This window comes from Myiozetetes cayanensis, unplaced genomic scaffold, assembly GCF_022539395.1.
Source record: "Myiozetetes cayanensis isolate MyiCay16 unplaced genomic scaffold, myiCay2020 scf5-8, whole genome shotgun sequence".
Taxonomy (NCBI): Eukaryota; Metazoa; Chordata; class Aves; order Passeriformes; family Tyrannidae; genus Myiozetetes; species Myiozetetes cayanensis.
Genome location: NW_026087742.1, coordinates 84,042,632 through 84,066,810, shown reverse-complemented (window position 1 = coordinate 84,066,810; position 24,179 = coordinate 84,042,632). Strand labels below are relative to the sequence as shown.

The window sequence follows — 24,179 nt, the reverse complement described above, 5'->3', positions numbered from 1 at the left end:
GAGAAATAAGTGGCTGGGAAATTAAATGAATTGTCCAAGTCGAGAGAGAATATTTATATATATTAACAAATATTGTTTGTTGCACTGTCAAATCTACAATCTAACGTTGTAAAACACTTCAGTGAAATCAGCCTGTTCTCTTGTTATGTCATGCTACTACTTCTCCACTAGCAGCTTTTTTAAATACCCCCTACACCCTCTCCATCCCATACACCTTACCTGAATAACAAAGTCCCTCCCCCTAAAGTCTGCAATAGTCCTGGGCAGCCTTGTTCTGCCCCACACAAAACGCAGGAAGAGGGATCGCTCGGTATTGGAGAAGGACTCCATCACTTCCCAGAACCACTGTATCAAGGAAGCAGTTGGTTCAATGCCTTTGTAAGTTGCTACAGACTTCAGGAGATGAAGTGGAATATCTGGGCTTCCACATACCTGAAAAATAAGATCCAGTGATAGGCTATACAAGTCTGATAAAATCAATTACAGGTGATTTGTTCCCTCTATTCCTTTAAAATATTTAATCATCTTTTACACTGACAAACTGAACATTCAAGTCATGAATAGTCTCCTGCTCCAATAGTACTAAATACACATCTTCCCATCAGGGACAGTAATGAACCTTTTCACATTCCTGAATCACATAACGAATTAAACATTTTACTTGGGACAAATATCTCCAGTTCACCTCCTAGATCCCTGTCATGTGGGGTTTTTTGGTTTTGTTTGTTTCTTACTGAAAAAAATTCATTACATCACCGCTCAGCTATACCAAAATAACCTTAATAACACCAATAGGGCAATTAAATATTTTCTAGTCTTTTCTTGAACTGAATGTTTGCAACCACAGAGCAATCATTGTAAACGGCATTTAATGTGGGGTTTAGATTAGTAAAATGAATGAGTGAATAATCTCACTTCAAGTTAGTCTGACAGAAGTAACAAAGCAGAAATTGATACCATAGTTTCCAGTTCGTATCCTGTAAAGAGCGAAAGTAGAGGAACTGGAACAACACGGGCCATGCCCTCACGAACTGCTGCAACCTGTTCATCAAATTCATGAAGCCTGCAAAGAAACAGTTTTGGAGTTTCTGTGAATGTTATTTCTAGCGATTATTTATAGCAATTACTGTGATATCAAGACAAGTTTAACCCTTCTCCTCACATCTCCAGCTATGCACCAAGGACATTAACATTTATTCACAAAATACTTGACTTTATACACCAATTCATATTGCACAGCAAGCTCAATATGGACAGATATCTCCCAATGTTTAAGATATTTTATTTCCAGTATTATTCCTGTGCTATGCCCAGCAAAAACAAACCAATACCCAATTTGGAAACAACATCTTCCTGGCAAAAGATGGGCTTTGTCTTGAAACCTTAATTTAACCATTCTCAATATGAGATAGACATTACGGTAAAAGAAAAATGGGTCTGAATTAAAACATGATTTCTGTGGAGACAGGAGGTTTATTGACTTCAAGGCAGACACAGATAAGTATCATTTTGCTGCTTCTGATGTCACACATAATTTGTGTTTTGGGTTATTTTCCCTGTCAAATAATTACTGAGATGTTTTACAGAGCCCTCCAGTGCACAGATTCACATGTTTCACAAGTCCTGTCTTCAGGCTAGTCACCAACAAAATAAACAAGGATGTCAGGACAAGTTTGGTCTCTTGAATCCACTTTTCCCTATGGATTCGATTCAGGTGCTAGTTTTCCTTCTCAAGGGCTTCATGTAGTAAAAACCTGATACTTAATCTAAACCTTGAAATGTTTCCCCCAAAGGCCTTTTGACTGCAAAATGCTTTAGAATTGCTTGTGTCCTTTGAGGATAGCCAGAACTGGCAATAAAACAAAGCCATTTTTTCAAAGGAATATCCACTCCAAAGAAATCCCTCTCTCTACTGTCAAAAACTTAAACAAGGATTGGTTCATAACCACTTATAGAGTAAAAAAAAAAAAAAAGGAAAAACAAAGACTAATTCAGTAGTTGTTAGCAGACACTAACTACAAACTAATAAGTAAGTATATAGTGATAATACAGTCTTGCTCAAGCACTCTCTGAAGCAGATGACTATGGTGGAGTGAATAAAACAGCCATGAGTCAGTTTCTCATCCAAATTACCTAAATTTCCATATTTCAGTAGGCACTTGACTTACTACTTCTCATACAAGACGCTTATGGCTGCTGCTTAGCTGTGCTCATCTAGATTAGCGACCTGGCTACACAGGCAACCAAAGGCCTGTCTTCTCAAATACTGAACAATTATTTGCATTTCAGTGCAAGGTTTGGCTTTTGGCCCCTTTTCAGCTTTTGGCTTTTTTGGTGGGTGGGCACAAGTGTCATATCCAAGGAATGAAAATTTTGTTCTGTGCATTCCAACTTAGATAAGAACAGAGTAAGAATTCAGCTGATACTGCCTTTGACTGCAAGTGATGATATGAAAAACTGTGAGTGCAGCAGTACTAAACCTAAGTTCTCTTCACAAGATCAGGCCTATTACTTTAGTGTATAGGAAGAACTAGATGCATGGGGACATTTCTCCATCTGTAAAACTGGCTGCCAAAACTGCTCTGTCAGGACAAATCTAGAGCCATACATGCTTGTTTGTTTTGTTTCCTAAAAACTAAGTTTAATCTTTCTCTCCTTGGAGAAATAAGTGAAATCAAAAATTCATTACTGCAATACACTGAAAATATTAAAATAATTGTACATTAGAGGTTAAAGCAGTATATTGTTTAAAAGCTGCTGCATACTTTTTGAAAGAAAATGCTTATTCATGTCAATAATTTTAATGATTTCTTCAACAAACCTGTAGTTTATTGCCAGCCTCACATATTCTGCTCTGTTATCCAGTGTAATATGGGTGTACTTGGAACTCAGCTGAATATCTTGACCACTTGCATTAGGCACAGTGAACGGGAGGCTCATAGCTTCAAACTCTTCTGAAGTAGCTTCATTGTCTCGAATGTACATAAGCCCAGGAATAAAATCCTTATCAACCTTTTGAAAGTAACAAACCCAAGTTAAAGTCAGTTTATTAGCACTATACAACAGCATCTCTTGTATACCAAATGCAGTGCATCATGTGTTATCTGCCAAAAGCTTTGATCAATGTCTGACCACAATTATTTGAACTTAATTTCAAAGCCATAAAATGGCTTAGTATTTTACATAAAATTTCATTATGTTGAATGTTGGAAAGTGCATGATGTTCTAGATTTCAACCTTTTTGGAGAGCATTTCCCAAGAAACTGTATTTTATGAGAAAATGGATTTAAAGCTTAAAAAAATAATTATCTCTACCAATGCTGGGTTTGGTACAAAAGGAATCCCCTTAGTGACAAGTGAATGACTCTGCTTTTACAGTAAGTACATTTCTACATGACGGGATTTGAGAAGGAGCTCTTCTTTGTACTAAAGACCTAAGTCTTATCCCACATTTACTGAGCTCATTAAACAGACATTGCAAGCTTGTGATATTCAGTATGTGAGCACAAACTAGTATAGTTTGCACTCATTTTTTTTTACTTCAAAACAGTGCAGGCATGTGCACTCAAATCAGTTATCGCATCTTGGCACAACACAGTAACAGCTACAGAAAGGTCTACTGGGAAGCAGGAATTCAACCACAAGGATTTGTTTAGTCACACCCATGAGATTTAAGAATGCTCTAGAATTCAAATAGATTAACTACTTTTGAACAACTCACATTTACAGTTTTAACAGTCAGTACAAATCATCCTTGTATACTGGCTCAAAATGTAAAAGGCCAGTCAAAATACAAGCATATGGGAACCACGGAAACCAATCACTCGAGAAAAACTTATGCTAGAGTCTGCTTGTCTGCTGTAAGCTATATCCTACTCAGGAACTTCATCACACTTACCTCACTGAGATCAGCAATTGTTAGATTCATTCCTGCAAGCTGTTTCCACACCGGCTCAGCCAGGTTGAGGCTCAGAGGGCTGCCCGTCCGGATGGCAATGCCCAAAAGTACACCTGTAAGTTTAAATATTTTTTTTTAATTCCCAATATTATGATCGCGTAATGCCAGTAGAATAGCACAAAGTAGGTAAGAAATTACCAAGAAAACGAAACATGTTCATATGCAGGAGTGACTTGGCAGCAGGATTTAATAGGAAACAATCTCTGTTTGCTCCAGATTCATCTCTTCCATTTGGTGTCACAATTAACAGAGGGGTCAGCCCATTCTGAAGCTCTTCGCACATTTCTGCGATTGATTCACTATAACCTCCCCCACAATCATCCACAGATTCACCTGGAAGAAAAAAGGCTCAAAATTAAATGTTCTTTCAAAAATAACTGAAGTATTGAAACAAATTGTATTTCATTCCACAGGGATAACTGAGTAAGCAAAAGTTTACTAAAAGCTGCACTGCCTTATCTGCTCATATGAAAACCCTCAAAGTTTTGGATGTTTCCAGTTCATTGTAAAATGCATTTTTTAGAAGACTGTATGACATATCACAGTGACAAAAATACTATTTTGACAGAGTGTAACTATTTTTTTTATTGCTATCCACTATCAAGATAAAATAAAACACAGATAGAACAGGAAGTGTAGCTTTGACTTTCATGAGTAGCATTTTTAAGTAGATATATTTTATTGAGCCCATATTCAGTGCATAGAATGGCTCTTCAATCTGAAGTATTTTTCACTAAAAAGCTCAAAGTGATATGGTGATTTGAAAAAAAACAACCTTACCAGTAAGACTAGCTACGATTAATTACCAATTCAGACAGCTGAAAAACTGGTTTAGGTTTTGCAGGGTGTTTGTAGCAAGCAGAATAGCTGCCCCTGGAATTTGAGCAGAATCACAGACACATTTCCATTAATTTTGAGGGGTTTTATAGAGTAATTTTAAAAGGTTTTTTACATTTTAAGCATTTTGCCTACACACATACATTGTCTTCTGTATCCCTTCCTTCAGGTTCTCCAAGAAAGTAAATCTCAAGAAAACCGTAAAGTTAACTGCAAAGTAGAGGGATGAGGTGTGAAGAATTCTCTTACCAACAAACTTGACTTTCCAAACACGATGAGGAAGCAGAAGGCTATCAGGGCTAAAGGAACTCATTTTAGCACACATCTGTCCAAACACTGACTTTGTACCATCAGGTCCAGCCAGTCCTCCTTTACTCCTGGAACGCTTTACCTATTGAATAAGCACATTATAAAAGTCACAGGTAAGAACATATTTCAGTGGCATTACTGTGCAGACAGATAAGGAATTCTTGGTACCCTCAACCACCAACACCTTACTTATCTTTCATTTCAAACAGTTCTTTGTTCATCTGTCACTACTCAGCACTACATCTGTTTATCTTCAAAGCAAATGAAAGGACAGAGGGATGTCAGCGATAAAGCCTGACGATAAAGACTTCTTTCCTTATTTTTGAAGCAGCAGCCAATGCATCGGTATGCGTTCAGTTTTTCTGACTGTAATCCATTTAGTTATTTCATCCTGTCTCTACTCACACATTCAATTGACAAATCTGGGTAAGTTTTTCACATGAGACACTTATTGTGAGCAGCACTATTGCAATAAAGGGGGAGAGTCACTCAAGTCAATCTGTAAGCTGGTTAAAGCATTTTCAAGTGATGAAGAACAAAATTTAAGTTCTTTCTCTGAATCACAGAACTTTGCCTAAAGCAGCTTGAAATTACCCATTAAAATACTGGCCATTCTATGAGACTCTCTTCAACTCACAAAAGTTGAGAGAAATGTAATACATAAAGCCATGCACTTGGACACTAATAAAGAAAGTTTACAAAAAGATGACAGCTTCTTAGTAGGAATCAGCCGAGAAATATATACAGTTCATGGACAAGACATATCTATGACGAAAACAATCACAATTCAAGGATATATCACGAAATCAATCTCCAGAAGAGGTAGTGAAGTATCAGTGTAATAATTATAAGAGCACAGACATAGTCTCACCTGTACCTCAAGTTTCAGTTATCTATGTTCAAACTGAAACGCTACAGAAAAAATAGAGTATAAAAAGGCAAAGAGTAAAGAAAAAACTATTCTACACAAACAAACAAAAAAATCTTAGCCTGATCAATGTAGGAAAATGAAGGCTGTCATGAAGTAAGTGTTCTTTTAAAGTACACTTTATCAGGGAGAAGACAAAACCAGGAAGGAAGGATGTTATTTAAACTGAAATACAGCCCTCAAAAAAGAACAAATCATTCATTCGTATGCTGTGCCTACTTTAAGATCAGATCATTTTTACTCATTATGTTATTGAGATTTCTATAATCCACATTTAATAAGGAATCCTAGTCTTAAAGTGGCATTTCATATATCCATACGCGTCACTTTCCTCCCTTGACAGTAGAGAACATCAAACCAGGAGATTCTTTGCAGAGTTACATTAATGAAAGCAGACATTCTCCTTAATAACTGAAATTTGTTTCCTTTCAAAAAGGGTGAAATTCCTTTCAGTTCCTGGGGAAAGATACATTTTAACAGCATTCTGAAAGCGTCTGCCTATAGGTCATAACACACTGTCCATTTGACACCACGTGAGCTATACCAGTACTTAAACACTGGGTAAATCTGATCTGCTAGTAAGAGGGTCAGTAAGTAAACCTGAGCACAGGAGCCCTGTCTAGACTAGTTCACTTTCTGGACTACTTCTATTACACCTGTCCAGAACAAGGCCCAGATGCTGTTTTGGAACATTTCCCTTCATGCCTATTCCCAGAAATTACTATGGATAAAACTGCAGCAAATTTGGTTTTTATGCCCTATACAGTCCTCCAACAGCATCCCAAACTGTCTCTGTGCGTTCAAGCTACACTCCTTTATGTTACACCTCAAAGCATAAAATATCTACACTCAATTTTATGCTGCAGAAACACCAGGCTGGTACTTGGCTGAATTACAGTACAGGTCATGACTTTTTATTTCACTCACTCTGAGCAGGAAAACTACATAAAACTACAATGTCCCCACCTTTACAAGGCTCCCAACAGAAAAAAAAAACAGAGGCAAGCTGTACATAAGGGGAATGTGATCTACTCTAAAGGAACCTGGTCCATATAACACTTGATATCAGGACAAGGGAGTGGTGTTTTGTTTGGTTTTACACTGCAAGTTAGACAGCTGTTACGTTCAATTCTGATACTTCCAAAGAAACCACTAAACAGCAAGGGATGCTAAGGAACTATTTTAAAAAAACAAGTTAATATCTGGAAAAGAACTTAAAAATAAGATGAGCATTTTTAAACTGACAATTAGGATTTTTTGCAGCTATGCAAAGCAGCTTTGAATCTTCAATTAAATATTATAAAGGATCAAATAAGAATCCACATTCTCATTCTCAGCAAAAGATTACTCAAGAAATAGTGAGCCATCCTTGGTACATTGTAATCTGGCCAGATTATAAACATGGCCCTTTTTAGCCTTCACTTGGCTAAATCTAGGAAAGACTTGTGTTAAAGCAGTATTTCATTTCCCACAGAAAAAGGGAAGCTACCAACTTATTTCTAGAATTCAAGACAGATTTAAGTAACAAACATGTAAAAATACATGAGAAAGCCTATCTCAATTAATGAACTCAAGAGTTCATCAAGGAGGACACTAGCAAAAGAGCCCAAAACCTACTCACTAGTTTCCTGCCTAAAATGATTGCACTCACTACTTTATTGAACTTTCTAAATACACACACAAAAAGTAATCAGAAAATCTCTGGTACTATAAACTAAAATACCACATTTTTATCACAGAACATTACCACAAAAAAATTCAAAGTGCACATAGAAAATGGTAAAGAAGCAGAAACAGCCACATCAGGATGTATTTCTGTTCACTGAAAGAAAACTCACCAGTCAAAATTTTCACAAAACCTTACAAATAGATGTTCTTACTTTTTTCAATACACACACACACAAAAAAAAAAAAAAAAGGAAAGCAGCAGAATTAAATGCATGAGGACTCTGAAGATCAGGCTTCAATCCATTTAAATGAAAACAATGTTTTACTATTCTATGTTACAGAAATATCTATGGAAAAAAGACACATCTGGCCTAAGGCACAACATTACATTTTCTAACGTCAATGATAAGGAAAAAAGCCCTTTTGTATCAAAGAGTTCTGCAATCAATATGACCACATGTGATGACCAGCAACGGACAAGAGTTTATCAGACTGATATTTAATTACATTCAAAGGCTTTTTTTCCTTTCCTTTTTTTTTTTTTCCCCTTCCTGTTCTCAGTTATGAAAGCAACAGCTGAGTAATTCAGCTGATCATCTGGATAGGTAAGAAAAGCATCAGAATCTCTGCCCTCTTAAACAATACAGAGAGTTTTGAAAAAGCAGTCCTTTGTCAAGCAGGACATACTTTGCTCATTAGAGTCTAAATCATTCTAAATCATTCACATTTCACAAAGTGCCCCCTTCTCACCGAACAACTACAATGTGGATGAAAACATACTGGAAATAAGCAGCCCTTACATTCAATTATTCATTGTTTGATTCACTGATAAAAATTAAACTCTTCAGTGCTCAGATACCAAACAGCTGAAACAAAGGGGTTTGATCAACACAGCACTGCAGGCCAAACACACAGACAGTACATGGAAACTTCGGCATCAGGTACCTGTATCCTGTTGAGCTCTACAACTGGCCCATGCTGACGATCTCTCACCATAGTTGCTTGCACAACTTTTCTGAAAGCTGCTTCCTAAAAAAAAAGGAAAGTACACAAAGTTAAGACAGTGGCAAAACTGCAATCAAATAAAAATGCTGAACATATTTCACAGATAAACACATGCTTAGTCCAACTCAGGAAAAAAAAATACTCAAAAGAATAGAGAAACTGATCCTGCAATGCTATCCTTCAGCAATTTCTTTCTGAGTACACAACAAAACATTCGAAAAGGCATAACACATCTGAGTCTTCTTTAGAAGAAATGAAACAAGCATCAAATACTTTTGACATATTAAAAACAAACAAAAGCAACAGAAAATAAAGCTGTGTAGTCAAGGATCATGTTATTTGTGCTAATACAATTCACATCTGAAACAGTGGGGATACTAAGAAAGTAAAGAAAAAAGTCCCTCCTTTATAACTCAAAACCGTGGCTTGAAAGGTTGCACGGTCCCCAGATTCCTTATTATTAAGCAACCAACATACTGATGAGTACAGGTATAAATTAGTTTATATCAGATTTATATATGTATATGGAGAATAATTAATGTCACAGAATGACAACCAAAAAACTTTTTATGCAAATTCAAATACCTTAGGTTCTCTCACTCAACATTTGAATCTGATTTTACAGCCAGTTTCAAGCAAGATTAAGATTTTAAAGTCATTAGAATCTCTGACAGTAAGCCTGACTTAGATTTCTAGATACGAATATGGCACTGCAAATTCTGCTGCCTCTGTTGAACATTTCTGACATAAAATATACCTGATATCACATTTTGTCTCATACGTGGAACCTTTCTGTAACTATTCTGCAGACTGAAAGTAAATGAGTTGAATGTGCCTCCTGCACTCCCATTCTTATATGTAACATCATATATGCAAGGACTGCTAATTAATAGCACTAACATGTCATGAACAGAACAGCTAGGATTTGTGTTTCCTTTTTCTCCAGTGAAGGTTTTGATGAAAAATGTGTTGCCTTCCCTTGGTCTGTGAAATATGGATACAGTTTAATTGTTCTACTACAAAATTTTACTGGAGTCTAGAAAAAGAGACCTTGAGGCAATACATGCACTAAGGAGTCTAGTTACAGGCCGTGTGTCTTGTTTAAGGACATAGAACAGCACTGCAGGGGGAAACTTAACTGCTTCTCTTTGAAAAGATATCTCCCAGCAGATTTTGTCTGTTTGTATAATGTTTTCTTTTTCAGTTAGACAAATTACTATGACAGTGAGAAAATTCAGATCCAAAACTGATGATTATACTGAAGGCAAGTCATGTTTTCACAGGCTTACCATATCTGAAGTTTTGAGTAAGTGCTGCAGCTTCAAAGCATTATAATTATCTACATTTTCTTATGACTGACTTTACTTACAACTATAAAAATTCACATTCTTTACCAATTTGGGATTGAACTCTTAGGTATTCTATTTTCACTTGTAGTTCAGTCTAATAAAACAAGTCTGTACCTGCACAGGCTTTGGATCAACTAGTATATCACCTGACCTTGACAGAGGAATGTAAACAGGTATGAACTGGTCACTGTCTACTGTCTCACATTTTTTTCCAGGAAACCATCTACTGAATTCTCTAGAAGAATTGAGCTATACTACAAACTGAAGATTTACAGTGTAAAGTTATTTTCAAGCTCAAAATAGAAAAGCACTATGCTGAAGAACTGAGAAAACCACAGTATAAAGAACACAAAGAGAGAAGTTTGCATCATCAGAATGCAAATATTTGACATACAACTTATAGAACAAATTGAGATAAATCTTCTTTCTTTAGAAACAGTTCAAACAGTACATTACACTCACAGTTACAAATCTCTCCCTAAAAAACATTCTGATAAAATACCTTTCCCTGTGATATCAGAATTCCCCGTAATGTGTCAAACCCAACCGAGGGTCCTTGGCCAGTTTCATCAAGTCTTCCTTCAAGATCGAACATTGGAATGCAAGGACAGAAGAGTTCTGAAATGTGGTGCAAAAGCAGAAGCCTATTTCTTAATGAAATGATGGGAATTTCCTGCAGATGATTGTACTCCATAGGAACCTATGATAAAGCAATGATATCCCAATGTAATTTAGAATTATTATATAATTAATTTTATTAAATTTAACAACAATCTTTACATTTGTAGATAAATTTGTAACAGAAATTCGGATATCTGCTTATTTATACTGTCAACATTTAATACAATACAATAAACAATACATTTTTTTCTAAAAGATACCAATAGTATCCATCTAAACTGAAACAAGTATTAAACATATGATGGCTGGAATATAAGTGTTAATCCATATTTTACAATTTACCCAAGAACAAACACATTTTACATCCTGTCATCACCACACACAGGCATTATAGTTGAAATACAAAATATTCAAAAAACAATCCTCTCAACATAAAGCAAGCAACAAAGAACTCCACTGAAAGGTATAACATTTTCATAGCTGCAATACAGAATTAAAATTCCTGCCAATGTACAAACTCAGTCACTGTTGTGCATTTGGATTAAAAACTGAATGAAGAGGTTTTTCAGCTCAGAAAAGCAGAATCTTTTGAAAATACACAAGTAAAACAAAGTAACTGGCTCAAACTTAAAGCCAAATCAAAGCACACTAAGCTTATGCAGGGATTTAAAAGGAAATACATCAACTGAAAGAGCATATAAGCATACTAAGTACATTTAAATCTGAATTCAATAAGCTGAAAATATTACCTGTGTAGGGAGCTTGCCAGCATTAGCAGGTTTGCTGGTTGACCAAGCTAAAGTATGTGCTGAGCCACAGGCTACTCTGTTGATCTTTTTACCCTGAAGTGCTGCAACCAAGCGTGGTCTCTGGATGGCATTAGTTGTTCCATCTCCAAGCTGCCCTTCATCATTATCTCCCCATGTATACACTTCCCCTAAATCAATAAATATAATTGATCATTCTGAAGCTAATATACAAGCTTTTTACCCTTTTTTTTTTAAGTTAATATTTATAAAACATTTAACTGAATGAGGTCTTGGGCTTTAATCAACACGTCTAGGACTGATGGCCATCCTGAAATCCACTATCTAGTGCAGATAAATCTTCATGACATAGCTAGGTTCACAGTCTATGTAGAGCAGCTAGCATAAGATGCATTTCTTTCCTAGTGGTTTGTATAACTAAAGAGTTCTGTTCAAAATAGGAGAAAATGGTGGAGCAGAAGAAGAACACAACATCAGAAACATAATTTCACAGAAAAAAACAAAGCCAATATTAAAAAAAAAAGAATTTAAAAAGGTTTAACATTTATATGAGACAAAAGATCCTATAGTAAGTTATATTAACAGAAAGGACATTAAAATAGGTGCTCACTGCTGCAAGATAATTGGAAAATACTTTTAAAGTAACAACCTTGATCCTGAGCATTCATTTTCTGCAGCTATATTCACTATTCACATTCATTTTCTGCAGCTATATTTCACTAGCACCCATAAAGCACTCAGTTATTGTGCAGATTTGTTAATTAAATGGGGGAGTGAGTCTGCTACAAAGGATATTCAGTATCTCAGCCTGCTTTGTAAGAAGCAATAGTTTGTGCAATGCTTCATTTAGCAAGTTAAACACTTCAGCAGGCTCACAAGACTCTGCAAAAAAAAAAAAAAAAGCCAAATGCATTCAATGCTACTGTTTCATCATTCTGTAATTACTTATGGAGTTCTATATTTTTCTTTGACCATCAATGTTTATGCAACTTGAATTCTTTAATTTTCATCAATTTAGTTTTATGTGATCACTTTAAATCAACATCATGCTTGCTGCTTAAGAAACATGAAACATCTCCAAACATAAGATGTATCCATGCCCACAAAGAACCAATGGTTTTTGCAAGGACAACCTATCAACAGCTGACTAAAAGATTTAAAGTTTCATTTTATTCAAATTCAGTTCTAAGAACTAAATAAGTTATTTAATTATTATACCATCTTCAGTGCAGCACACACAGTGCAAAGACCCTGTAGCAATCGCAATGACTTTCTTTCCTTGCAGTCCCTGCACTTGTCGTGGTCTTCTAACATGGTCATCAGATCCATGGCCTAAGCGATGATAATCTCCTTTGCCCCTGCAGAGAAGAGTAAAAAATTTCAAAATTGTGTTTTAATTGTAGAAAAAAATGTAACAACAGACCACATCTGATATTTGATCTGCAGATGTACTTATAAAGTCCAATATCAAAATATTCTCCAAATATTCAACTTAATCATCCCTATTTTGTGTGGATGTGATTCTGCTGACACAGTACAAATTCTTGTGCTTTTCCTACTTATTCTGTGTAGGTCCTTTTACCAATTTTGCAGGGGGTGGTTTATTTTTTTCTTCTCAAAGGGTCAAGTATTAGAACCATTTATCTGCAAAAACAGTACGTTTACTGATCTCAGAGACTTGAACTTTGTACAGTTTAAGGATATCTAATGCCATGCAAACAAGACGGCAGAGGAAAGCTGGGAAGGTATTCTGCTTAGTCTTTTTAAACATTTTAGTCCAGTAGTTTAAATGACAAAATTCGGAGTGGTGTAGGAAGATTAAAACAATGAACTTTAAAATCAAATTCTCGCACTGCAGCCACTACAAGCTAGACACAATTTTGGTAACACCTGAGAATGTTACTTATGCTATCATCTTCCACCCTGCATGATACTTCATGCTTATAATTCTACTGTCTCCAAAACAAAATACTTGGATTTTTCATTCACAGCACTACAAAATGTTCCCCAAAGAACATTAGTGGATTACTAATCAAGACAGAGGAACTCAGAAAATTTTTGATGGGGTAGATCAAAACAGTGAAGGCAGTGTATTACTAAAATCTGTTACAGACAAGGTTACATCTAATACTGCCAAAATAACTAATAGAGAATACTTACCATGTATATACTGCTCCAGATTTGGTAAGGGCCACAGAAAATTGTGATCCACATTCTACTTTAACCACTCCAAGGCCTGTGAGGGAATCAATCTAGAAAAATAATATCAAATCAAATTAGAATTAATTAAAGAAGCTATACTTCCAAAGACTGCACAGTCTTAAGTAAAATATAATGTTCAAATGTATATCTATATGTATATTTACAAATTAAAATGTTTATGTAGATAATTTAGAAGAATTCTACTCCCTTTATGTTTCTACTGTTCACCACTTAAACACCAAAAAGAAGCTCAAATTTCACAAACTGTTGAAAATCCATCTCTAGTATGTTTTGCCAATAGTTAGCTGGCAATTGCCCCAAGTAGAAATGATAAGGCTTTGTCTGCAAACACTCAACATTAATCATCCCCAGCTGGTATGACAAGGATGTGATTCTGCTGACATAATAAAAAATTTATACCTCCAGCCGACTCTTCCTACTTATTATTATTATCCTTATGCTACTTTACCATCAATCCTATGGGACTGATGAAAGATAAACAAACTATTTTCACATTACGTTACATCATGCTGGAAACATTTGGACACTTAATGGGGATCCTTGTATCCAAGTAATAAAGTGTGATTCTGGATTTAGAATCTAAAAATCCATTGTGCACAGGCATACACAGTGACACACACATTTCTCACACACAAGCAACATTCATCTTCATAGTAAGTACTGGAATTCAAAATTGATTGCTACATGGATTTAATTTGTAATGTGAAGAAATTCCAAGTCAACCGTGCATTCACAGGAAGGGTTTAATATAAAGTTTAATGTAAGTTTAATATAAGTAAGATTATTTCTCAAATAATTGATACCCCTTTCTGGAATGAACTTATGACATCAGGAGTATTATGGAAATTTCATAACACAAACAAACATGAAGATTTCTTGGCAAGATGTAATGTTTTGACAGGAACCAAAATTAAAATGAGAAATATTGCTCAAACCAGCAATGTTCTCCAAAGAAAAACCTTCATTTGCAACTTCATCAGTCAGCACAAAACTTAAAGACTTGTTATTGTAGCCTATAAAGTTCATTTGTAACATTCAGGCAGCAGAATCCTGATGTGCCAGGATGGGTCAAAGTTTGCACATATTGGCAAATCTGTCCTCAGTGTTCTCCACCAATATCCTGGTTTCTAAAGCAATGAAATAATTACACTGAAATACCTTCATTGGTACTTTACAGCCATCACTTCCTCCTCTCCCAAGTTTTCCATAGTCTCCATCACCCCAGGACCAGACTGTGTCATCATCAGTCAGGCACAATGTCTGTGCATCTCCACTGCCACAGGCTATATCGATCACACGGTAACCCTGGAGAGCTTCCACCTGTAACAAAATCACCCATTTTTGTTCACAATAAAAGACTCAGGCATTTAGTTTCAGGAAAGATGACAAACCCACTTTGCAGAAGTGCTTCAGTGGAACTACAAGTCTGAAAGAGCACAGGCGTAATAAGCAAGTAAAGGCAACTCAAAGGGCTTTGCTCTTTTCAAACCAGTAAAATGAAAACTAACTATGCATTTTAAATACAGGATTTATTTATTTTAATTGGTGAGCTAGTTAAAATTTTTTGACCTAAAATGTCAGGAAAAACAATTAATACAAAATACCTAATGTTATCAAAAACTGTATTCTGTTCAAATAATTTCAGGCTCTCTGGGCAAATACAGTAAGGGGAAAAAAAACCCACAACTTATTTTCAAATAGTCTTTTACTAGTTTTCAATTTTCGAGCACTTGCATCATAACCTGATTGTAATTAACGCCTTTTGAAAGGGTGCCATCTAGTGACAAAGTATGGGATTTGGAATCACAAAGTAAAAGCTCAGTGACCCACATGCACATCACATCCTTCCCATCCTCACAACTACTTGAAATAGATTATAGGTGGCACAACCCATCACCCAAAGCAGAATGGAACTTCACATACTTCAACTCATCTACAGGTTATCTATTTTCGTACTACCAAAGAACATGGAGGGAGGAAAAGGAAAGCTGGGCAAACCTTGCTTTTTTGGGGCCAGGGGAACAAGAATATCTGAAGAGAGGTGATAAGGTCCCAAAGAGGACTAAGAACTTATCTCACAAATTGAAACACTGGAAAAAGTTAATGCTTGTATGAACAGAAATACATACACAGAGCTATGAGTAAAAATAACAAACTAACATTCAGTTTGAGCCAAAAAGACACAATCTTAGCCTTTGCTGTATTTTCAGCAAGAGAATGAAGGTAGCAAAATGAACTCTCATTTCAAAGGCAGGGTAATTTTCTTAATACCACTATTTTTGGCTAAAAGCTTTAGTCCACATGAGTACAAGTCCAAATTTATCAGTATACTCATTCTTCTTACATTCCACAGTGTCCAAGTTCTTAGATTTACTACTTAATCTTCATCAAAAACTGCTCAACTTTTCTTTAGCAAATAGCAATTAAATACTTCATAATTACTTTGCTAAATTCTTATTAACTTAGTGTATACTTCAGTAACATATCATTATTCAATCATGAGAATCAAGAGTATCATTATTATGTCAGGAGAAAAAAGCAATTTATAAGTGACTGAGTGGCTATCACTGCAAACACTGTTGTATTTTCCAGGAAGTAAATAATGAGGAGAACCAGAAGACAAGGAACTCACTTGTTACTTTGAGTGCAAACTACTCCTGGGAAAAGGGTGAAATTTACTTACTGAGGGGTGGAGTGTTTGATTTGGGGTTTTCTTTAAACCTCTCTCAAAGAAACTCCCTGTAAGCTGTTTAGTGACCACTAAAAGCTGCAAAGTTTGCAAAGTTTGGAGCTCCTCTTTCATTTTATCCTTCCAGGTGTGGCAATTTGTTCATTTCTTATAAACACACGTCACTGTTTTGCCTTTTCATTCTTTATATGCAGAAATGCAAAAAGTTACAGATCAGCAGGTATTTATGACTGAGGAACAGGACTAAGACCGTGTAATACTCCAAAGGTTTCTTACCAATTTAGGTTTTAGCTGGTCCTCACTATCTCCGTGCCCAAGGCGTCCATATCTTCCCTTTCCCCACGTAAAAAGGTCTCCTGCAGCTGTGATACAAGCGCTGTGTGCTCCCCCAGCAGCAATATCGACCACTTCTATACCTCTCAGAGACTCAATTACACGAGGACGATCACAAGGGCTGAAATGAAAACACTTGTCTCCCAAAATTTTTGAAACAGACTGTTTCTACCATAAAACACACTAGTATAAAATATATAACATTGCCCCCATGGACTTGAGCATTCCTTTTACTTTTTGGATCAGAATCACATTTCTAACACAACAAAATTTTTCACTTTATGTAGGCAACATTGGATGTGGAAATCAGGACAATGGCAGTTTTGCCCCCAAAAGGTTCCACATACCTACAAGACAGATCTCAAAGAAAAGCTACTGAACTTCAGCATCCACAGATACGTTAGATCATGATCTAAATCCAAAAATCAGAGTAACTGCTTATCTGAAAAATATTTTGTGTTTCTCCGATTTTAAAATATATGTTTCCACATCACTACTTAACACTGACTTCTGCATGTAGGCAGTACTCATACAGCACTTTTAATACATAGCAACTATAATAAGTATCCATTAATAGTTTCTTTTAAAATAACATATCAGAGTGCTACTTACCTTCGGTTTCCATGACCCAGTTTACCATCTTCTGCTTCACCCCAAGAATAAACTTCTCCCTCAAAAGACAATGCCAGACAATGCTTTCCTCCTGAGTTCACTGCAACCTTCTTTATGAACACATGTTGAATGGATTCCAGTAAAGTTGGAGTAGAAACTGATTCTGTTCCTCCAATTCCAAGCCTACCACCTGCTCCATATCCAGTGGCATACAGCTTTAGAGTAAAGAATAAAATTTAATTTAATTTTGTTTGCCTCATGTAGAAGATTCACTCGAGATGTAGAAATGAATTCTTCAAGTAGGTATGCCAGAATACAGTTAAAGGAAAAAACAGTTTCTTACAGGCCTCTTATTTTCTGTCTTTTGGAATATAAGAAATATTTTGAAATATTTCACAAAAGCTTTCAGAAAACATAGCTACAATCATGTCAAGAAGTCTCACTGACTTAACAGATTTCCTCTGGAATCCTAAACCTTGTTTTGTAAAACTATCAAGAAACCATAGCTTTGCATGATACCATAACAAAATCATCTATCATTATCACCTGTAGTTCTCTTACAGCACTATTCTAATGTTCTTCCTTCTGTAGGATATATACACCTAAAAACAATTGTTACTTTCCCTTCCATCCCATAAATAGTTTTAAGTAGTGCTTTTCACTCTTTTTGTCTCTCTGAAAATAATTTCTTTCAACAGAATGTCAAGAAATGTATTTAATCTGCCCTCTACCCTTCTGTGAATAAGTAACAAGGATCATACTGACCCTAAGGAATCATTACAGTACCTCACTAGATGAATGTAACTGCTACACAAAGCTCTAGTTAAAATTCTCCATCATGTCCTAAACAGAGAGCTGCCATTTGTATAAAAATAAAGACTTCAAAATCATTAACTTATTTTTTTCTCCTATACCTTATACTAAACTTCTGCACTGTGATTCCTTTTTGCTCACGATTTACGTATCTGCAAACTAGATCCTGCAATATCTAATTTACATTTAGCCAACTGTGAATCATCTGAGATTATACCTCTCCCCTCTCAGAGAAATATAATCATCACTACATTTTACTGTCTGTCCTGTTTCTCTGTCCTAACTCTGTGAGCATGTTGCTTGTGCCCAGATTTGTTTTCCAAAATCTGATCACATTTTTGAACTGAGAACTAAAATATGTGTCTTGTTTCACACATTTAATGCTGTAGTACACTGCATTCCTAGAATGCACAGGTGGAGTTGGTACAGTTCAGATTCTTTAAAATAATAAAATTAAACTACTACTACCAATAATAATAATAAACCTGTGCTATGCACTTTATTTGTCATGTAGTCAAACCCATTCTGACTGAGGATGAAACATTTCAAGGGAGTCAAACAAACAACCATATTTGTTGCATCCTTACTTTCCCATCAGCGGTCACTGCAAACAGAGTCTGTTCACCACCAATTAACTGCACTGGTCTAAGGGTAGCAAGAGCTTCACAGGGAGTTGGGACTTTGACTTTTGCCCCTTCAATTCCACCAAGCTGTCCTCTGTGATTATGACCCCAACCGTAAATTGTTCCACTGCCTCCAGCTGAAAGTGTCCAATCATCAGGTCGCCTGCAGAAAATGCAAAACAAATAAAATCTTAAAAGAGTTTTTAAAATGTCACAGAAAATGCAGTTTATCATTGTACAATAAAAAAGAATCACAAGACTAAACCAGTGACAGTTGAAAGAAATAACCTATTCATCCACTGGACAAGCTGCTCATCCTGTTCTCTCTTGAAGACATCATGGCACTCGTGAAGAACATCCATATTTTCATTATCTGCCATTAATTCTCGGATCTTCTTTGCCACCTGTAAAATATTTTGTATTAAACAACTTTATTCAAATTATCAGTTACTCCTCTCACAGCTGGCATAAAATACTTCAATCTCAGTGTATCTTTTTACATGAAACAATTCCATATGTTCCATTAACCATTTAAAGTATTCCTACAGTACCTCATCAAGGAAAAGGCGAGGTAATGGTGTCCTCTTATCGAGAGCCACAGCAACCCTGGATGCCATACAGTATCTCCTGAACCAGGCCCATTTGTGTGTCTCTGCACAGCAAGGGAGAGTGTCCAACTCCAGATCACAAGCCAGAGCCACAAGCACCTGCAGACAATAAAAAACATTTTAGGGATGGATCAAAAATGTGCAATAAAAATTAATATGCATTTGATACAGTTGAACAGTGCATAGACCAGTAGGGCCTGAACATGGTCTCAAAGACATGTAAAGTACAAGGGACACTAAGAGTCATCTTCATTACCCTCACTGATGGGGCAACATCAAGTGTATCCACACTATGTCACATGGCACCTAACTTCCTCTTCAAATCCAGAAGTTTTCATAACCTCCCAGTGAAAAACACTCCTAGATTAATTAACTTTTCTACATCAAATACCATGTGTCGAACATTTTACCTTCCATTTCTAAACTAAGTCCCCTTCCTACAATTAAATGAATTTTCAATTGATTTTTGATTTGATTCCATTTCAAATCAATGTTACTGATGAATATTGTCAACAATGGATTACTTCTTCCTTGTATAAACTTTTGAGAATTTCTTTTTGTTAAGATAGGTAAACTGTCTTTAATTTTACTTTTTCTACATGGGAGGTTTCTTTAGCCTTTTTTCTTCTTGTTCTTCTCTATACTTCCTACTAGTTTATTTCTACTTTGAAGTACAGGGTCCAAAACAGAATAGCCTTCCACTTAACACATTCCTATTTGTTCCAATTAGATGTAAATAAATAAAGCCTTTAGAGTATTTAACTAACTAACTAAATGGAAATACACAACACTCCTTTTAGGACATGTCAGAAATCACTTACTGAAAAGTGTAGCCTACTGTACTTCCAAGATATTTTTTTGACCTACCTACCTACCTCTGCCTAGCTAGGTACTCCTTATCCTTTATTTTTTTTTATTTCATTCTCCTTTTAGAAGTAGTATTCTGGTTTTGTCAGAAAACACTCCTGTTATTGGACTAGGTGCGCTTACCATGTCTTATAAAAAAAATCCCAGAACTGTTCTAATGAATTCTTTACTGATTGTATTTCATTACCTTAAAAAAAGGACTATGGAGCAATTGTTTGCCCCCTCTCACAATGGGGTCTTCATAGTCAAACTGTCGTTGCAAAGCTTCTGGAAGACCTTTAACCAAAGCAGCTAAAGCACTCCCTGTGAAACTCTAGAACACCACAGAACCAGAGAGTTAGTCTTACTGTATTCACTACAGAAAGAACATGATTTAGAAATAAAAACAATAAAAATAACTTCCCAAACTACAGGTAGCTGTGCAAAGTATTATTTCTATCCACTTCTTAACACAAAATTATTTTTACCATATTTGGCAATTCCAAAAACATATCTATACAGTCTTGGAATTAGCCATTTTTTTTCTAAAATAAAGTACTTTTACAGGCTTGCAGACTTGTGAAAGACGACTATTCATTTGCCCATTTCCTATTTTATCATTAATAGCAAAAATGTACATCAGGGCTAGCATTTAATGCCTCACATCCGTCTTAATGTGAAAAATGTGAAGAGGAGCATCACTGCCTTCTCACCAAAGCTCGTGTTTCTCCCTCGTTATCCCCTAGGATCCGGTTGATGTTAATGGACTGGCCAAACTCGGTTGTGAGCAGTTTCCGTAGTCTCTGCAAGGCCCACATTCTGTGGCCAGCAGCTAAAGAAAAATAGTAAGTACACAAAGAATGTAATTACTTAAAACAATCATTTTAACTTCAAACAAACAGACTTAATTTTAAGACTATACCTACCTAAGGCACTCAGTTGAGCACAAGCTGCAAGAGAAGCTGCCAAGCGAGGAACTATACTCCTGTTGGAAGCAAAATTTAAGCGAAAATCCAACAAACACGTAACCAGATCCATTGAGGGACATGAAAGAATGCAACGATCTGAGAGAAGGTCTTTAGGGCCTGCAAGAAACAAAAAGAAACAAAAAAAAAAGCTGGGGAAAGTTTGTCCTCAGACTGAAATAAGAACAGAACATACGCAGGATTTAGCTGACCAAATACATCACTCTAGAGTGCTAATCTGCATGTGAGTTGATCCATTCCACCTCCCTTTTAAGGGATTGAAGAAAGAGGCACTTTCATGACCTAATTCACCTAATTTCAAAGCAAATGCATTGAAAAAAAATAAATTCAGATGAATTGTGCCCCAAAAGTATCCTCTCTTCACCAATGAAGAGGCAAACTAGAGTGATTACAAACTATTTTTACCTCTTCCTTATGAACAAGTGCACCTTCTCAGGACTTAGTTGAAAATGTTTCCTAAGTATGAAAGTATATTTTTCTTAGTATAAATGTAAATGAACTATTGAACTTTGGCATGTAAGTACCATCCAATAAATGCAACTGTGAAAAGCAGACAAGAAAATCTACTCTCTTACCTGTCTGTAAATGTCATATGTGATACCTTACCTGCAGCTGGCATGATCGGGTAAACAGTGAATCGCCATCCCCATCCATTCACAGACCCATCGCTGATAAACTTCCACTTTAACTCATCCCCTGGAATTCTCAATTCACTAGACCAATCTGACCACTCACGACCTGTTATGGTAGGTAATACGAACATATTCATCTGTATTGTCTGAGTCAATATGCCAGCCATTCATCCATAGCAACCTACTTCCCTGGTTACATATTATAAACATTACATAAATGCATTTAAGAAAAAAAGCTATGTAAAGCACATAAACATAAATATAAGGATGTTATTTGAACAAAACTTAAGTGTTTAACTGTTCAATTAGCACTGCTAGCAGATAGCCTCAGTACTTTCATTAGCACACCCAAAAGGCATTATGAAAGTTTACTAAAATCCACTGTCCTATTTTTAATTTATCTTTCATATTACAAAAATATTAACAAAATATACACTAAGCTTTACAGTTTCCAACCAGGAATCCAATAAAAAAAAAAATCTCACTAATGAAACATGTGCATCTGAAAGAGTCTGGGGAAAAATGGGTCAACAGTAAAAGCCCACGTCATGACTGCCCAGAGATATTAAGCACAGGCAGTAACTACTGAGACCCTTGTACATGATGTAGTGTATGGGCAGGTTCAACATAAAATTTGATGAGATTAAAAACGTTCTTCTAAAATCTACCACAAATTATTAGTGCTTAAAACTTTAATCAGAGATATCAAGATTAAAGATGTGAAGAATTCATGTAGTGTCACATGCATAGGTCAGAGTAGAAAACAGAGAGCACCAACCTATTATTTTGGACATTTGACTATTATACAGAAATTCACACATGTTAGCAGGAGTGCTAAACACTTATTTTTACACCCTTAACTGCTCTTATGAAGAGCGGGACAGCACAACATGTTTTTCTGAGAGATTCTCTATAACTGAAGATGCAAGATCACTCTGTGTGTCTAGATCATGTATCATTTCCAGTTTAAAAGAGAGTATCACTTTACATAGTTTTTCCTCTTTTTTTTTTTAATTTGCGTATCCCTCCCAAGAAGTCTGTCACAGGGAGTGGTACACTTCATTCAGCATTTAACAGCAAACCACACAAGATGTTTTTGAAAAGCACGAGATCTCATAACCTGATCGGACAGAAACAATTCTGTTGACACCATCCATTATGGTGAGAGGGTCGTGGCGCCGCTCTGTAGAACACTGGCGATCAAATTCTACCCTCAGTCCCTCGGCACCTAAACAGCACCAAAGAGTTTACAAATTTTTACAGAGCAATCAATACTGCAAAAAATAAAAATAACTTCCTTTGGTTTAATGACATTATTTGTCTGTAATTTCTTCTCTTTGCAAGGTTTAGATCACAGCAAGCTCAAGTGAGTAGGGGCTAGTAGACAAAAGATCATATTAGAACGTTCAAAACTAAAGCTGCAAAAGACAAAATATGCCTATTTAAAGTTAAGGTAAACAGCTCTTTATTGTCTGTAACTCTTCATAAGTACTAAGTAACTTCCTGAAGGAAGCACTAAATGAAAAAACAGTGTTAAAATAAAAAAGTATTTCCCTTTCTCAAGACCAGAAAATAAGTGTTCAATTACTGACCCTGAAAAAGACTCAGTCTCCATAAATGAAGAGAAAACAGCATAACATGATAACATTTAAAAGTTCAATAAACATTTTTGCAAGCTAAGGAACAACTTAATGCATGCAAGCTTGAAAATAACTTAGCAATGTAACTCTTAAGAACTCCGTACCTGGTATTTTAACTGTGCCACTAGAAGAGGTATCATCAGTATATGGATGGCTGCTTTCTACCACAACAGGTTGTGAAGAGAGGCGACCACTTTGTGAATCAGTTGCTACATCTTCTAGTTCAGTAACACAGAGCTCCAACAACATATCAGCAACCTAAGAAAAGAAAAAGATATACTTCAAAAACAGTATATTTGATTAGTCCAAGAAAACTAAGCCAACTACCATTCTTCCCAAATTTAAAATAACTTTTTTACTGAATTCTGATTCATAGACCATGATATTAATTCAAAAATACTCTTTTTGGTAGTGTTAAAGCTAGAAAAACTCCTAGAACTAAAAGCCAAACCATGTAAGTTTTCAGTAAGTAAACGACAACACATGTAACTGGTTTTCCTTACAGAAAAAGCAAACTATTAAATCTAAGCTGTAAAGCATAGAGCAAGAGATTAATGAAAGGTATAAATATTTAACCAGTATGTAATATTGCAAATCGCTGCTTAGGGAGAAAATTCCAATAGTGTTAATTTTAAAAGAGCAGTTTCAAATAAAAATTCTGACTGCAAAATACGAAAACCCCACGCAAACAAGTTCTGCTACTCACTATTAATGCTAGAAGCAAAAACCCCA

General features: G+C 35.8%; 1 protein-coding gene across 3 annotated transcripts in view; it reads right to left on the bottom strand.

Moving 5' to 3' along the window:
• HERC2 (HECT and RLD domain containing E3 ubiquitin protein ligase 2) overlaps positions 1-24,179 on the bottom strand; it is a 105,722-nt gene that overhangs the window by 1,382 nt on the left and 80,161 nt on the right. For all 3 annotated transcript variants that reach the window (XM_050331532.1, XM_050331535.1, XM_050331534.1), the window contains exons 70-92: positions 23,552-23,705; positions 22,928-23,035; positions 21,782-21,913; positions 21,116-21,274; positions 20,903-21,021; positions 20,398-20,523; positions 19,287-19,442; positions 19,024-19,139; positions 18,700-18,898; positions 17,300-17,514; positions 16,631-16,808; positions 14,824-14,985; positions 13,603-13,694; positions 12,661-12,800; positions 11,425-11,612; positions 10,557-10,754; positions 8,646-8,729; positions 5,045-5,186; positions 4,097-4,291; positions 3,899-4,011; positions 2,822-3,012; positions 958-1,063; positions 220-432 (exon numbers count right to left, since the gene is read on the bottom strand). In XM_050331532.1, coding sequence (XP_050187489.1) covers positions 220-432; positions 958-1,063; positions 2,822-3,012; positions 3,899-4,011; positions 4,097-4,291; positions 5,045-5,186; positions 8,646-8,729; positions 10,557-10,754; positions 11,425-11,612; positions 12,661-12,800; positions 13,603-13,694; positions 14,824-14,985; positions 16,631-16,808; positions 17,300-17,514; positions 18,700-18,898; positions 19,024-19,139; positions 19,287-19,442; positions 20,398-20,523; positions 20,903-21,021; positions 21,116-21,274; positions 21,782-21,913; positions 22,928-23,035; positions 23,552-23,705 — 3,486 coding nt within the window. The remainder of the gene's footprint in view (positions 1-219; positions 433-957; positions 1,064-2,821; positions 3,013-3,898; positions 4,012-4,096; positions 4,292-5,044; positions 5,187-8,645; positions 8,730-10,556; positions 10,755-11,424; positions 11,613-12,660; positions 12,801-13,602; positions 13,695-14,823; positions 14,986-16,630; positions 16,809-17,299; positions 17,515-18,699; positions 18,899-19,023; positions 19,140-19,286; positions 19,443-20,397; positions 20,524-20,902; positions 21,022-21,115; positions 21,275-21,781; positions 21,914-22,927; positions 23,036-23,551; positions 23,706-24,179) is intronic.